The sequence below is a fragment of the Dendrobates tinctorius genome, unplaced genomic scaffold (assembly GCF_039654945.1).
Source record: "Dendrobates tinctorius isolate UK_male_01 unplaced genomic scaffold, ASM3965494v1 ptg000150l, whole genome shotgun sequence".
NCBI lineage: Eukaryota > Metazoa > Chordata > Amphibia > Anura > Dendrobatidae > Dendrobates > Dendrobates tinctorius.
The window spans coordinates 1,803,524-1,818,855 of NW_027361817.1; the positions used below are offsets into that span (position 1 = coordinate 1,803,524).

Below are 15,332 nucleotides of genomic sequence, written 5' to 3' on the forward strand. Positions count from 1 at the left end.
TGAATTTTCTCTTTTATGTGGTAGAAATGAATTTTCATAATTACATCCCTGGGTAGGTCTTTAGGGATGGAAGGAGGCTTAGGAAGATTTAGAATCATCCTCCTAAAACTCCCTTAACATAGTCAGAAAGCTTGACGGGTGAAATATCTTCCGATATACCCCTGATTTTAATATTGTTGCGGCGGGAGCGGTCCTCCAGATCCGCCAATTTAAGTCGCAACTGGTGTATCTCAAACTTGGACTCCGAATGGTGTTTTAGAGATACCGTTTGTGATTTTTCCAATTCCCCCAATCTAGACTCATGGTTATCCAACTGAGCAGTAAAGTGTTCAAGAGTGTCCTGAAAAAGCTTTGCTTGGTTAGCCATGTCGATACACATCCTGGCACTAAGTTTTTGAACTAATGCGTTCATATATGCCTCAAGGGTTGTAGCACCAGTGAAGGCCCCGGACAATTTCTCAGGTTACGGCCTGGATTTTTTTCGAGTTGGGTTTTGGGAAGAACTACAATCCTCCCCAGAGGAATTGGCACTGGAAGACCGCCTACTCCCCCCACCCGAGGGACCCTTCCTCTTTGAAGAGGAAGAAAGATTCATTGTCTCAGTATGAGAATTTGAGGAAGGAAGATCTCCACTTAACGTTGTCAAACAAGCACCATGTGTGGACAACGAGAGAGACACATTGTCGGTAGAAAGCTGCGAACAGTCTCGGTCAATGGGAGAACGGGACTTAAGCGGACTCAATAGATTAACCCTGTCCCCGGAAGAACCACGAGGAGACTTGGGTTCTTTATTTTGCTTTTGTCCTCTAGAGACACCTGTAGTTTTAGCCATAGGTAATTTTGAGTTGAAATGACGCATTTTACCAAGTGATATAACCAAGAACTGAGAAAGAGTAGAATAGTAACTTTATATTAAATAAATTAACCCGGGAGATAATGTCACAGAAGTGTATAGGGTTGTGCTACTTTGAGGTGACCGGCTAGGGACCACCGCTACCCAACGTCAATTTTTACTAAAATTTTTTATTTATTTATGGTTTTATTTATTTTTTTGTTTTTTTGTATTTTATGTTTCTATTATTTCTAATACTATTGTTTCTTCTGTTTCCTCTCTCCCCTCTCCCTCCAATATATTAAATATTATAATTAAACTTTATAAACTATTTAGTTTTATATAATTAATATTAATTATATAGTATATTTGTTATTTATATATTAAATGAGCAACAATCCCCTATACCAAAATCAGTATGATGAAGTATGTGTATACACTTTTCAATGCAAGAACAGTAAATAAAGCAACATCAAATATTGAGTTCAAACCCACCAAGAAAATGGCCGCCCCCAGCAGCTGCGACACTTGACTGACAAATAAAATGGCCGCTACCATAGGTGGCGACTGCAGTCCCCCACAGCTTCCAGACAGGCTGCAATCAACGACGATGTCACAGGCAGAGGTGAAGAAGCCTGTGGAGCAGGAGTATACAGCGATCCTTGCCTGTCACAGCCAGACACGTCAGGACAATGCAGCTGGGGATCTCCACTTCATTCAGAAGTAGGCCCTGGTCCAGCGATGATGTCACAGGAGGAGGAGCAGCCGGAGTATAGAGGAACAGGGCGAGCTGACAAGGGAACTTCTTGGGCAATGTGCCCTGGTAAAACAAATTAAAAAAAGATCCAAAGCCCCCCGGTCCATCAGGGGCAACCCCATAAATGGGGATAGATAAATTTTTATTCAATTTTGAGCCCAGAAAAAAGCCGCATATAGCGGTGACGTCAATGGGAGGGAGGCGGCACCTGCAGCAGTCCCAATCCAAATCTTCACCTGCGATGTGCCCAGGCAAAATAAAGCTAAAAGGGGGCGCAAACCCCCCGGTTAGACAGGGGCAGACCTATAGAAGGTCACAGGGGGGTTCCAATGAATTTTGTGACGCAACCCAAATAGCGGTGACATCACTGGCAGAGGAGGAGGATCCGCAGCGCAGCAGAGCCCAGCGGTCTGTGGGGGGAACTTCCACAGCAGTGTGTCCAAGAAAAACACACACAAAAGAGATCCCCAACCCCCCGGTCCACAAGGGGCAGCCCCAAAATAAGAGTTAAAACCAGTCTAGTTCAAATTTGATCACAGGAAAATAAACGCCTATAGCGGTGACGTCACTGAGAAGGAGGGAGATGGCGCCTGCAGCGGTCTCAGTCCAAGTCTTCACCTGCGATGTGCCCAGGCTAAACAAAATTAAAAGGGGGCGAACCCCCCCCCGGTTGGGTAGGGGCACACACAGAAGGTCTCAGAAGGTGTTTTGATATGTTTTATGATACCCACCGATTAGCGGTGACGTCACTGGAAGGCAGAAGATGGCGCCCAGAGAAATTTCTGACAGGATCTTCACCCCTGCTGTGCTAGGGTATAACACAGTCAAAAGGGGGCTAAAACCGCCTGGTTGAACAGGGGCACATCCAGAGAGGGACCAAGAGGAAATCTTCCAATAAATTGGCGCAATAACAAAATAACGAAAATGTCACGGAAAATTGATAAAAGCTCCAAAAGTCAAAAAAATTGTGGGAAAATGAATATAAATCCATACCTATGTGATGAAAGGTGAAAAATAAAATATTTATAAAGAAAAAAAGAGGCAGTCTTTGAGTCTTTTTTTTTTACCTCAGACAGGATCTCTCACAGTGACACGGCATCAACCGACGCCATTTTAGCAGGCCGCAGTCTTCGCCACAGGATAAAATGTCCTAGGTATATCCGATTTTGACAGGAAACTTCTTAAAACGTGCCAAACAACTTGCTGAATAAAAGTAAGTATGAATGAGAGCGAAAATGTAGAAATATAGTTGCGTAGTCAGTAGCTGTAGAGGGTTACCTCAGGAGCACGCACGCAGTGCAAGTCGCACTGCGCCTAGGCCACGCCCCTCTGTTTGTATTTCTACATGATTATATTATCAATCAAATTTATTATCGCCAAGTACATATTACATATATACAAGGAATTCTTTGTGGCAAAGAGGCAACATAATATATAACAACAGATACAACAAGTAACATCTAACAAGACAGATACAGTATATAGTCTACACATGACGATTTAATTGTTGAACAGAGAGTGGATAGAAGCTGTTCATATGGAGGTTGGTGCTGCATTTGGGGACTCTGAAGCGACGTCCTGAAGGGAGTAGTTGGAATGAGGAGTGTCCCGGGTGAGAGGGATCGGATGAAATTTTCAATGCGTGGGATCGAATACTCTTATCATAAAGATCCTGGATTTTAGGCAGGGGGGAACCTATAATTCTCTCTGCTGTTCTGAAAGTCCTTTGTAAGCGGAGTTTGTCATGCGCAGTGGCTCCCCCATACCAGACTATCAGAGAGGAACAAATCACAGATCTGATGACAGCATTAAAGAATAAGATCAGCAGATTCTTAGACAAACCATATCTTTTCAGCTGACGCAGGAAGAACATCCTCTGTTGTGCTTTTCTTATAACAGCATCAACGTTTTTCCCCCATTTAAGATCATGAGAGATGATAACACCAAGGAATTTGGTCTCTGTGACCCTAAGAACCACTTCGTCATGGATGTAGATTGGAAGTATCTCATGTTGATCTTTCCTAAAATCCACAACCATCTCAGCAGTTTTTTTAGTGTTGAGTACAAGATTATTGGCTTTACACCAGTCACATATTCTTTCCACCTCACTCCGATACAAGTCTTCAGCATTTCCCCTGATGAGACCAATCAGTGTCATATCATCGGCAAATTTCAAGATTTTTACTGAGTCTGCTGAAGAGATGCAATCATTCGTATAGAGAGAAAACAGTAACGGGGACAAAACACACCCCTGAGGTGCCCCGATGTTTGTGACCAAGGTGTCTGAAGTGAATGGTCCAACTTTTACACTCTGTATCCTGGCTGTCAGGAAGTTATAAATCCACAAGCATAAGTTGAGAGGGACTCCAAGAGCTACCAATTTCTTATGAAGTAAATTAGGATCAATGGTATTGAACGCTGAGCTAAAGTCCATGAAAAGAATCCGGACATATGAGTGCAGTTCATCTGTATGATCCAAAATGTACTTCAGTGCCAGATTGACAGTGTCGTTTGCCGAACAATTCTCCTTATAGGCAAACTGAAGCAGGTCCCATAGCTTCTGCGTGAATTTTATCAGGTGGGACATCATAATTCTTTCGAAGACTTTCATAGCTACAGATGTGAGTGCTACTGGTCTATAGTCGTTCAACTCAGAGGATCCCACTTTCTTGGGGACAGGGATAATTGTGGAACTTTTCCAACACTGAGGTACAACGCACTCTTTCAGTGACACATTGTATATATTTGTCAGCATAGGGGCAAGCTGGGTAGCACATACTTTCAGACACATTGGAGATACACCATCAGGGCCAGGTGCCTTTTTGACCTTAAGTCCCTTCAGGATGCGTATCACCTCTGCCTCGGAGATCACTACTTGGGTTTTGCACAATGAATGATCTTTATATGAACTGACTGAGGAGCTTAGAGATGAATAGCCACTGTGTGTAGAGCTTGCCTCAAATCTGCAGTAGAATTCATTTAACTCTGCTGCCAGACTTCTGCTGGGGTTCACTATAGTGGGGTGGCTTTTATAATTGGTGACCTCTCTTAATCCTCTCCATGCAGATCTAGTATCTTTTGATGAGAACCTTTCCTCCAGAATCTTTGCATACTCGTGTTTGGCTAACTTGATCTCTTTAGATAGCGAGTTCCTAAGTTTCTTGAATTCAGTAATATCGCCTGCTTTATAAGCCTCCTCTTTTCTCTTACGGATCAACCTGACTTTATTTGTAAACCACGGCTTGTTGTTTCCCCGAAAGTGGACAGATTTGGATGCAATAAATGTGTCTTCACAAAAACGGATATATGAGGACACTGCATCAACCCATTCATCCAGACCCGAGCATGTTTCCTGGAATACCTCCCAGTCCGTGCATTCAAAGCATGCTTGTAGTTGCAATTTTGCCTCCTCAGACCATGTCTTCTTTATATAAACTGTAGGTTTGGATGTTTTCAACCTTTGCCTGTAGGCTGGAATTAAATGAATAACAAATATTATTAATATGAATAATATTAAGTCTGAATAACAAATACCTGTGGAATTCCCTTTATGTTCATCCTTCTCTTTTTCTTTGATTCGGCATTAAAGAAATATTTAGCATCCGGAGAACCCATGGAATCAGATGAGTCTTCTGCATCCTGACCATTTGTCTTTGAACTTGGGGGCATGACAATGTGTAGATTCCTGGGCAAACTCTAATGGAAACATCATATTGTTATAGTAAATTGAATACATTTGGGAGAAAGACCCATGGGGTAATTAAAGGAAACTTTCCTCACCCCATCCCCCACAAACACGCCTCTACTATCTGACGGTTCTCTTGCTGCAGTTTCCAGATATGTCGTTAACAGCTTCAATCAATGTGGCATTTTACTAAAAATTAAGCTTAGTACACATCTGCTCTTGATGAAAATCTTTGAGGATAGGGAACATTATATGTTTTGTCATCTCTGATGTCAAGCAAGCCTTACAAGATGTGGACATATTGACTTGGCTCCTTGACTGGATAGACCTAACTAGCATGCACCGTGAGTGGGTACTGAGCCAAAGTTTTAACAATATGACTCATTGATGGTGGCTATTGCCTAATAAGAACTGTCAGGAAAACTGGGAGCTTTAGGTAGCAAAAACCTTCTCACAGGTTACCCTTAAAGAATATGGTTAGAGGTAAGGGGGGATACATATTATTTTATTATCCAAGACTTGACCAAGAATGCATACATGTTCTTTGGGATCTTAAAAATAGTCCCCTATCATATTCCTCTTATCTACCTTGGGAACAGAGGTTCGGGCATATTGAATATCAACATGCCCGATCATTCCTTTTCCCAGACAGTCTGCCATTAGGGAAGAGCCGGATGTCTCCTATACATATTAGAATATCAGCCATCCTAGGTTTAACTTAGGCTGTGCTAATGTATACAGACATCTTAAGGTTTTGTTTATCAAAGGTTTTGAAAGTGTATCTGCAATATTTGTACGTTATATATGATATCAATGAATATTAGCTATGATAAATATATGTTATGATTAAGGAAATTGTAATCACACAAATTTTAGCATTAAATCCTAGCATTTTAATTAGGACACACCATATTCTTCAGTTTAACCCCGGGTGATTCTCTGTTTTTTATTTTCGTTCCTATAATAGAAATATGTCAGAATGGTGTTACCACTTACATTAGTGGCATGGCTGTATAGTTTCTAGCATAACAATAACAATTGTATCTGTTTGCAGTAATATAATGTGCTAGTGCTGAGAAATCACTGTGATGCTCTAATGCAGAGAAATCAAGAATCATAGAAATCAATCCTGGAAATGCAATGAGTGTGCAGATACATCCTCAATGGCTCATCCCCAATGCACTTCCAGGTTAATCTTTATGTGACTTCAAAGAGCAATTTCTCCGCTGTAGCACATCAGAGTGATTTCTCCACTGTAGCACATCAGAGTGATTTCTCCGCTGTAGCACATCAGAGTGATTTCTCCGCTGTAGCACATCAGAGTGATTTCTCCACTCTAGCACATCAGAGTGATTTCTCCGCTGTAGCACATCAGAGCGATTTCTCCGCTGTAGCACATCAGAGTGATTTTTCTGCTCTAGCACATCAGAGCGATTTCTCCACTCTAGCACATCAGAGTGATTTCTCCGCTCTAGCACATCAGAGTGCTTTCTTCGCTCTAGCACATCAGAGTGATTTCTCCGCTGTAGCACATCAGAGCGATTTCTCCACTCTAGCACATCAGAGTGATTTCTCTACTCTAGCACATCAGAGTGATTTCTCTGCTCTAGCACATCAGAGTGATTTCTCCGCATAGCACATCAGAGTGATTTCTCCGCTGTAGCACATCAGAGTGATTTCTCCGCTGTAGCACATCAGAGTGATTTCTCTGCTCTAGCACATCAGAGTGATTTCTCCGCTCTAGCACATCAGAGTGATTTCTCCGCTCTAGCACATCAGAGTGATTTCTCCGCTCTAGCACATCAGAGTGATTTCTTCGCTCTAGCACATCAGAGTGATTTCTTCGCTCTAGCACATCAGAGTGATTTCTCTGCTCTAGCACATCAGAGTGATTTCTCTGCTCTAGCACATCATAGTGATTTCTCCGCATAGCACATCGGAGTGATTTGTCCGCTCTAGCACATCAGAGCGATTTCTCCGCTCTAGCACATCACAGTGATTTCTCCGCTGTAGCACATCAGAGTGATTTCTCCGCTGTAGCACATCAGAGTGATTTCTCTGCTCTAGCACATCAGAGTGATTTCTCCGCTCTAGCACATCAGAGTGATTTCTCCGCTCTAGCACATCAGAGTGATTTCTCCGCTCTAGCACATCAGAGTGATTTCTTCGCTCTAGCACATCAGAGTGATTTCTCTGCTCTAGCACATCAGAGTGATTTCTCTGCTCTAGCACATCATAGTGATTTCTCCGCATAGCACATCAGAGTGATTTCTCTGCTGTAACACATCGGAGTGATTTGTCCGCTCTAGCACATCAGAGCGATTTCTCCGCTCTAGCACATCACAGTGATTTCTCCGCTGTAGCACATCAGAGTGATTTCTCCACTCTAGCACATCAGAGTGATTTCTCCGCTCTAGCACATCAGAGTGATTTCTCCGCTCTAGCACATCAGAGTGATTTCTCCGCTCTAGCACATCAGAGCGATTTCTCCGCTCTAGCACATCAGAGCGATTTCTCCGCTCTAGCACATCAGAGCGATTTCTCCACTCTAGCACATCAGAGCGATTTCTCCACTCTTGCACATCAGAGCGATTTCTCCACTCTAGCACATCAGAGCGATTTCTCCACTCTAGCACATCAGAGCGATTTCTCCATTGTAGCACATTAGAGCAATTTCTCCACTCTAGCACATCAGAGTGATTTCTCCACTGTAGCACATTACTGCGATTTCTCTGCTCTAGCACATCGAAGTGATTTCTCCACTGTAGCACATCAGAGCAATTTCTCCACTCTAGCACATCAGAGTGATTCCTCCGCTCTAGCACATCAGAGTGATTTGTCCACTCCAGCACATCAGAGTGATTTCTCCACTCTAGCACATCAGAGCGATTTCTCCGCTACAGCACATCAGAGCGATTTCTCCACTGTAGCACATTACAGTGATTTCTCCGCTGTAGCACATCAGAGCGATTTCTCCACTATAGCACATTACAGTAATTTCGCCGCTGTAGCACATCAGAACGATTTCTCCACTGTAGCACATTACAGTGATTTCTCCACTGTAGCACATTACAGTGATTTCTCCACTGTAACACATTACAGTGATTTCTCCACCATAGCACATTATAGTGAATCCTCCACTGTAGCACATTACAGTGATTTCTCCACTGTAGCACATTACAGTGATTTCTCCACTGTAGCACATTATAGTGATTTCTCCACTGTAGCACATTATAGTGATTTCTCCACTGTAGCACATTACAGTGATTTCTCCACTGTAGCACATTACAGTGATTTCTCCACTGTAGCACATTACAGTGATTTCTCCACTGTAGCACATTACAGTGATTTCTCCACTGTAGCACATTACAGTGATTTCTCCACTGTAGCACATTATAGTGATTTCTCCACTGTAGCACATCAGAGTGATTTCTCTGCTCTAGCACATCAGAGCGATTTCTCCACTGTAGCACATTACAGTGATTTCTCCACTGTAGCACATTACAGTGATTTCTCCACTGTAGCACATTATAGTGATTTCTCCGCTGTAGCACATCAGAGCAATAGCTCCGCTCTATATCAGAGTGATTTTTCAGCTCCATCTCATTAGGGCAATATCTCCACTCTAGCACATCAGATTGCTACAAAACAGGTATGACTTTTGTTGTCATACTATAATTTGTATAGCCATACCTCTAGTTTCAGTAGTGATATCATCCTAACAGGTTCCAATTAAAAAAAAAAAAAAAAACGCAAAAAAACAGAGAAACCCAAAGTCAAATTATAGAATACTGTGTGTTCTAAGTAAAAATTCAAAGTTCAAAATACTTAGCCATATAACTAAACTAGTTTTAGGCTGGAGTCACACTGCCAATTTCTCCTGCGATAATCGCATCGCATAGCACGGACTGGCCGGCACATCTCCTGACCTGAGCATGACGGCATGATGAATGACTATGCAGCTGTCAAGCTCAGGTCAGGAGAGCAGACAGCCAGTGCGAGGTTTATGATCCGATTCTCGGATGAAAAATTCGCCAGTGTGACTCTGCCCTTAGAAGTAAAATCAGCCTTAAGGTTTGCCTTTAACAAAATAAAAAAGACTATTTGTATATTTATCTGCTTTCTTCTGGAAAAGACATTCACCTGGTCCAAAGCAACTCCTTCCTTGAGTACTCGTCTCAGTTTACATTCCAGATTCACAATTCTTGCCTCCTTTCTGACCATCTCAATCCTAAGTTCATCATTCTTCTCTTCCAGTTCTCGGATCTGCTTCCGGTACTTGTCCTTGTCTATCAGGCATTGAGAGCACTGTGTCTGGGCTTCATCACGGGCACGATATGCCTATTATAAAGAAAAAATACACAATGTAGGAATGGAATAGTTTATTATTATCAAATGCAATACAGTACAGCTGTGACAACTATCTGAAGCCGGAGGCAATGTCTATGGGGCAATAGCACTACGTGGAAATACTTTTGGATTTTGCAGAAGGAAATCCCAAGTTAATAAAAGCCTGTTTACTGTGAAGAAAGACTTAACTAACTATGGAGAAGAGATTTTTTCCCTGGTAATGGTGTAACTTTTTAGCAAGCCAATCAGTATTAAAAAAGAAAACCTGGCACATGAACCACGGTATATGTGTTTTACTTTCTTGTGTCAGAGAATAGGGCATCTTACATAAATAGTATTTACACCCCTTACTTATGCTTCTCATAGAGATATATGGCCTTTCTGTATAATTGGCCCTGTAGGGGTTGCCAGCTTGTGTACTTTCATCAAAATATATTCTTCAACATTAAAATTGTAACATTAAGGCTACTTTTACACTTGACGTTTTTTTGCGGCCCGTTATTGTGGGCTGTATCGCCGCAAAAAAGGAGGTCTGCCGCAATATCGGACCGCACAAAACTTGCGGATCGCCTTTTTTTTTCATGTTTCCAATACTATGGAAATAGTATTGTAAAAAAAACCCGGCGTTCTGCAAAACCAGAAGTCACGGTGCACTGCAAAAACAAACTTCCGTTTGTTTTTTGTTTTTTGTTCCGGCCTATTAATTTTCAATGGGGGCCGTGTCCGTACATCGTGAAAAAGATTGAGCAGGCGCGATCTTTTTTTTCACGGCCGCAAATACAGCCCTCACGGCTGTACTGCGCATGGCGCACCGTGAAATTTTTGCGGGTCGATTTTGCAGCCCCATAGAAATCTATTGGGGCCACAAAAACGGCCCGCAAAAACACGGTAAGTGTAAAAGAAGCCTAAGAATGCAAAGATGTGGAATTATGAAAATCACACGATCCATAGACATGCTAATGATATGAAAAGTATGGAAAAACAGAAACAACATTTTGAACCTGGCTCAATTAATTTAGTATTGAACATGAAATAACTTCACTTATACACCTTGGCTTTTGTCAATGAGGTTATTATTTTTTGTCTGAGGACACTTCTGCCGCGATGAATGTACTTGGACATGCAAATCATCAAGATTGGCTGCTCCCTTTACAATTGCCAAAAAGTGACGTCCCAGATCTGCTCGATGTGAGACAAATATCAGAAAAGGGTTACAAAGGAAATGCTAAATGATGGTGAGGTTATCCATAGTATTTAGTGCGTATAAAATTATATAAGATAAAGACCTTGCGACCAAGAAGCCGGACCAAAGTGATATTGTGTGGACAATCGGATAGTTACATAAAGCTGAAAAAAGGAGAAAGAAACCGATCATACACTCCAAAAATAAACAGTTTATTGTTCAATGCAGGTAAAAATAGACAGACAATTAGCAATGGAAAAATATGACAAAATATAAGAAGGGATGCGCAAACCAGGGGTAAAAAAAACGGATCAAACCCAGAAAGGCTTTTGGCCTGTTCCAGAGATCTCAAAAATGTAACCGGTGTGCGGCTAGGACATACGGTAAGTCCATATTCTCGTTATGAAATCAAAGCTGTCTGAACAAAGCAGTTAGACACAATGGTTTGAATTGAATCCACAGGGGGTTTTCCTGTACCAACTAGATGGGGGATGTTGAGGGGGTGAATTCCTTCTTTGAAGCCGAGAAGCTGCCCCCCCCCACCGCTGAGTCAGGTGTCCTGTAACAGCTGCATGTTTTTGGGAGGATTGTGAACTGTCAATAAATCCCCCCATTATTCACAGCCAGAGATTGACCTGGAGACCACTGTGGCAACACCATGAAGAGGTCTTCATGAGGGAACATCATACTGGTCCTACTCCCAAGATTATTGTGTGGAGTGGCATAATGTACAGTTGCTGTACCCCTTTTAGTCTTCATTCCAGTTGTATTAACAGCTCGACATTACATTGATCTGTTCATGGAACCAGTGGTGCTGTCATTGCTCCAAAAGAAGCCGTTTTCAACACGACAGCACCAGGCTGCATGATACTCATGCTACTTATGAACAGCCTCCATGGAATAAACATGCTACTTTGACCTGCAGCATCTCTGGACTTGTATCCCATTGAGCACATCTGGGGCATTATTGGTCTGCAAGTTCAAAGGGAGCTACCAGCTACGGAATTTGATGATTTGTTTGCTTAGGTGCTTCAGCATGGCAGAAAATTCCTCAGACAACCATTAATACCCTCATTGATAATAGTCAAGGCATGTATGTTGGTGTGTGCTGCTCATACACGATACTAAATGAACTTTTTATACTGTATACAAGTGCTTCTCACAAAATTAGAATATCATCAAAAAGTTAATTTATTTCAGTTCTTCAATGCAAAAAGTGAAACTCATATATTATATAGTCATTACAAACAGAGTGATCTATTTCAAGTGTTTATTTCTGATAATGTTGATGATTATGGCTTATAGCCAATGAACACCCAAAAGTCATTATCTCAGTAAATTAGATTACTTTATAACATCAGCATGAAAAATTATTTTAAAATCCGAAATGTTGGCCTACTGAAATGTATGTTCAGTAAATGCACTCAATACTTGGTCGGGGCTCCTTTTGCATCAATTACTGTACCAATGCGGCGTGGCATGGAGCCAATCAGCCTGTGGCACTGCTGAGGGGTTATGGAAGACCAGGTTGCTTTGATAGCAGCCTTAAGGTTGTCTGCATTGTTCGGTCTGGTGTCTCTCATCTTCCCCATAGATTCTCTATGGGGTTAAGGTCAGGCGAGTTTTCTTGCCAATCAAGCACAGTGATACTGTTGTTTGTAAACCCGGTATTGGTACTTTTGGCAGTGTGGACAGGTGCCAAGTCTTGCTGGAGAATGCTCACTTGCTCTTCGTCCAATCCGCAGTGTCCAGATGTTACAGCATAGTGGATGGGATTTTAAAAAATCCCATGTCCAGAGACGCCCGCTGCTCACCCGCAGAGACGGACATGTGGTACGTCTTTCCAGACTGCAGCATGTCTATTTATCTTGCGGAGACGCAAGTCTCCACAAGATAAATTTCACCCATCCAGTGAATTGGACAGGGTGAATCCACACGGTTCAGTGAACATATGCAGATTCACTTGCATTCAATAGACGGCATCACTTTGGATGCAGCAGACATGTGCCGCGTTCAAAGCGCTACCAATTCCTGAAAGTGTGCACATACCCTAAGTGTGACACAGTACAAAATGGCTGTGTCTAATCTTAATGTAATCATAGTACTCTGGTTTTGGTCACTGACTGAAACTGATTTATCACATAACGGACACCAATTCAGGAGACAGATCATATTGACTATAATGGTGCTGATTGGTTTTCATTCACTGTATCCATCATAGATAACCAGAAATCTTTTGTCCCGCACATATAATGGAATCTGCAGTAGAGCCGCCAAAGCAGGTGTGAACATAGCCGTAGTCACTTATTTACCTGATCCCGTTCCTTCTCTACTTCCTCTAACTGTACCATAACAGTGTTCATGCGGTGTTTATACATCTCACAGTCCTTTGCCAGAGTAGAACATTTTAACTCCAAGTCTTCTTTCTCCTCTAAATACTACAAAAGAATTATATACATTATATGTAGCAATGTTTTATCTATAGATATATGAAAAGTATATTTCCTATATATCCGAATAAATGCTGCCTCAAAAAATGTAGATCTTTATTGTAAATAGAAAAATGTCCTTGTGTTTTTATTAACAGGCAGTAAATAAAAGTAGAGATAGTTCGCTTCTTGCCATTAAATAAACTAGGAATTTAGTTTATAAAGATTTATTAGGATTTAGGAGCTGTCGTGACACTGATGTGGATAGAGCTAAAAGGGGTTTTCTCAAGTTCATAAATTGTTTTATTAAGTTAGGCAGCATGAAATTACATGTATGATGGAGTAAATGACCTGTATGATGGACTACTTGCTAGAGATGGGTTGCATCTTAAAAAAACAGGAAAACAAATATTTGGTAGATGCCTTGCTACAGAGCAATATGGGATAGGATATATATACGGCCAGGAAGAAATATGCAGCTAATGAATTCTTTTGAGAACCCTGCTATTAGAAGTGAAAATAAAGAGCAAAGACAACAAATTCTGAATGAAAATAGAGGAGCAAAAGAAACCTGTTACAAGCTAAAATGTGTCTATACAAATGCACAGAGCATGAGAAACAAACAAGGAGAATTGGAGCTGCTAACACAATAGCAGAGATAGGATGTCATAGGCATCACTGAAACTTGGTGGGATGATACACATGATTGGAATACAAACCTTGAAGGCTAAAACTTATTTATTTAAAACAGGCTTAACAAGAGGGGAGGAAGTGTTGCATTGTATACTAGGAAATTAAATATCTCCACAGAGATCCAAGCTTCAGAGAATGGTAGCTCTGTAGAAACTGTTTGGGTAAGAATACAAGGCAAGGAGAACAGAAAGGACACTATTGTAGGTGTTTTCTGTAGGCCACCTGGACAGACTAAAGAGATTGATGTACTATTTACATCAGATGTCTTTGTTCTTAAAAAAAGCACAACTTAAGGCTCTTTCTCACATAGCGAGATCGCTAACGAGATTGCTAAAGCGTCACAGATTTTGTGACGCAACAGCGATCTCGCCAGCAATATCATTTTGTGTGACACAGATCTGCGACTGGCCCCCCGCTGAATATCATGCTAGAATGACCTGGGCCATTTTTTCGTCATTGGCATCCCACTGGCCGGCATGCATCGCTGTGTTCGGCGCCGACTAACGACAACGCAGAACTCATGGACGCAGGCAGAAGTCGTCAGAATCGCTGCGGTGTGATAGGTAACAGCGACCCCCGATGGATCGCTATATCGCTGCTGCGTTGCTTGAGAGATCTGCCTGTTTGGCAGCTCACTAGCGACCATTTAGCGATGCACCAGCGATCCTGACTGGGTCGTATCGTTGTCAGGATCGCTGGTGCATCGCTAAATGTAACGGGACCCTTAGTGATCATGGGAGATTTTAATTATCCAGATATTTGTTGGGAATCTCTCTGAGGCAAAAGTAATGGGTCCAGAAAATTCTTATCTTCCCTGGCTGACAATTTTATCTTTCAAAAGGTAGAAGAGAGAACAAGAGGATCTTCAATCTTGGACCTAATTCTTACCAACTGTGTGCAAGTTCAGAAAAGAGCTACCAAGATGGTGAGTGGATTGCAAACTATTTCCTACAAGGAACGGTTAAACGATCTGGGAATGTTTTGCTTCCAAAAAAAGAAGGCTAAGGGATGACTTAATACCTAACTACAAATATCTGAAGGGATGTCACAGTGTAGAGGGATCATCTTTATTCTCATTTTCGCAGGGAAACACGAGAAGCAATGGAAAGAAACTGTCACGATTGGGCTGGCGACTAAACTGGGACCAGGGGCACCTTTCCTGGCCCTGACACTAGGGGGCACCCTAACTCGCCCTGTTCCCCAGGATATCTCAGATGGTGAGGATGCCGGGGCCTCCACCCTAGCCCTGTCTCCTAGCTTTAGCCCTGCGTCTGTCCCCTTCCCCCCTCCTGGGGAAGAGAGGCGCTACCGTGTACCGAAGTACACCAACCCAACAGACAGGGGAACGAGACATGGGTAAAAGAAAATTCCACTCACAAATAATTCTCTCACAAGCAACAGAG

At 42.0% G+C, this 15,332-nt stretch overlaps 1 protein-coding gene across 2 annotated transcripts in view; it reads right to left on the minus strand.

Moving 5' to 3' along the window:
* Positions 1-15,332, minus strand: part of CARD11 (caspase recruitment domain family member 11) — a 171,864-nt gene that overhangs the window by 64,106 nt on the left and 92,426 nt on the right. For both annotated transcript variants that reach the window (XM_073546655.1, XM_073546656.1), the window contains exons 7-9: positions 13,120-13,245; positions 9,418-9,615; positions 5,124-5,285 (exon numbers count right to left, since the gene is read on the minus strand). In XM_073546655.1, the coding sequence (XP_073402756.1) occupies positions 5,124-5,285; positions 9,418-9,615; positions 13,120-13,245 (486 nt within the window). The remainder of the gene's footprint in view (positions 1-5,123; positions 5,286-9,417; positions 9,616-13,119; positions 13,246-15,332) is intronic.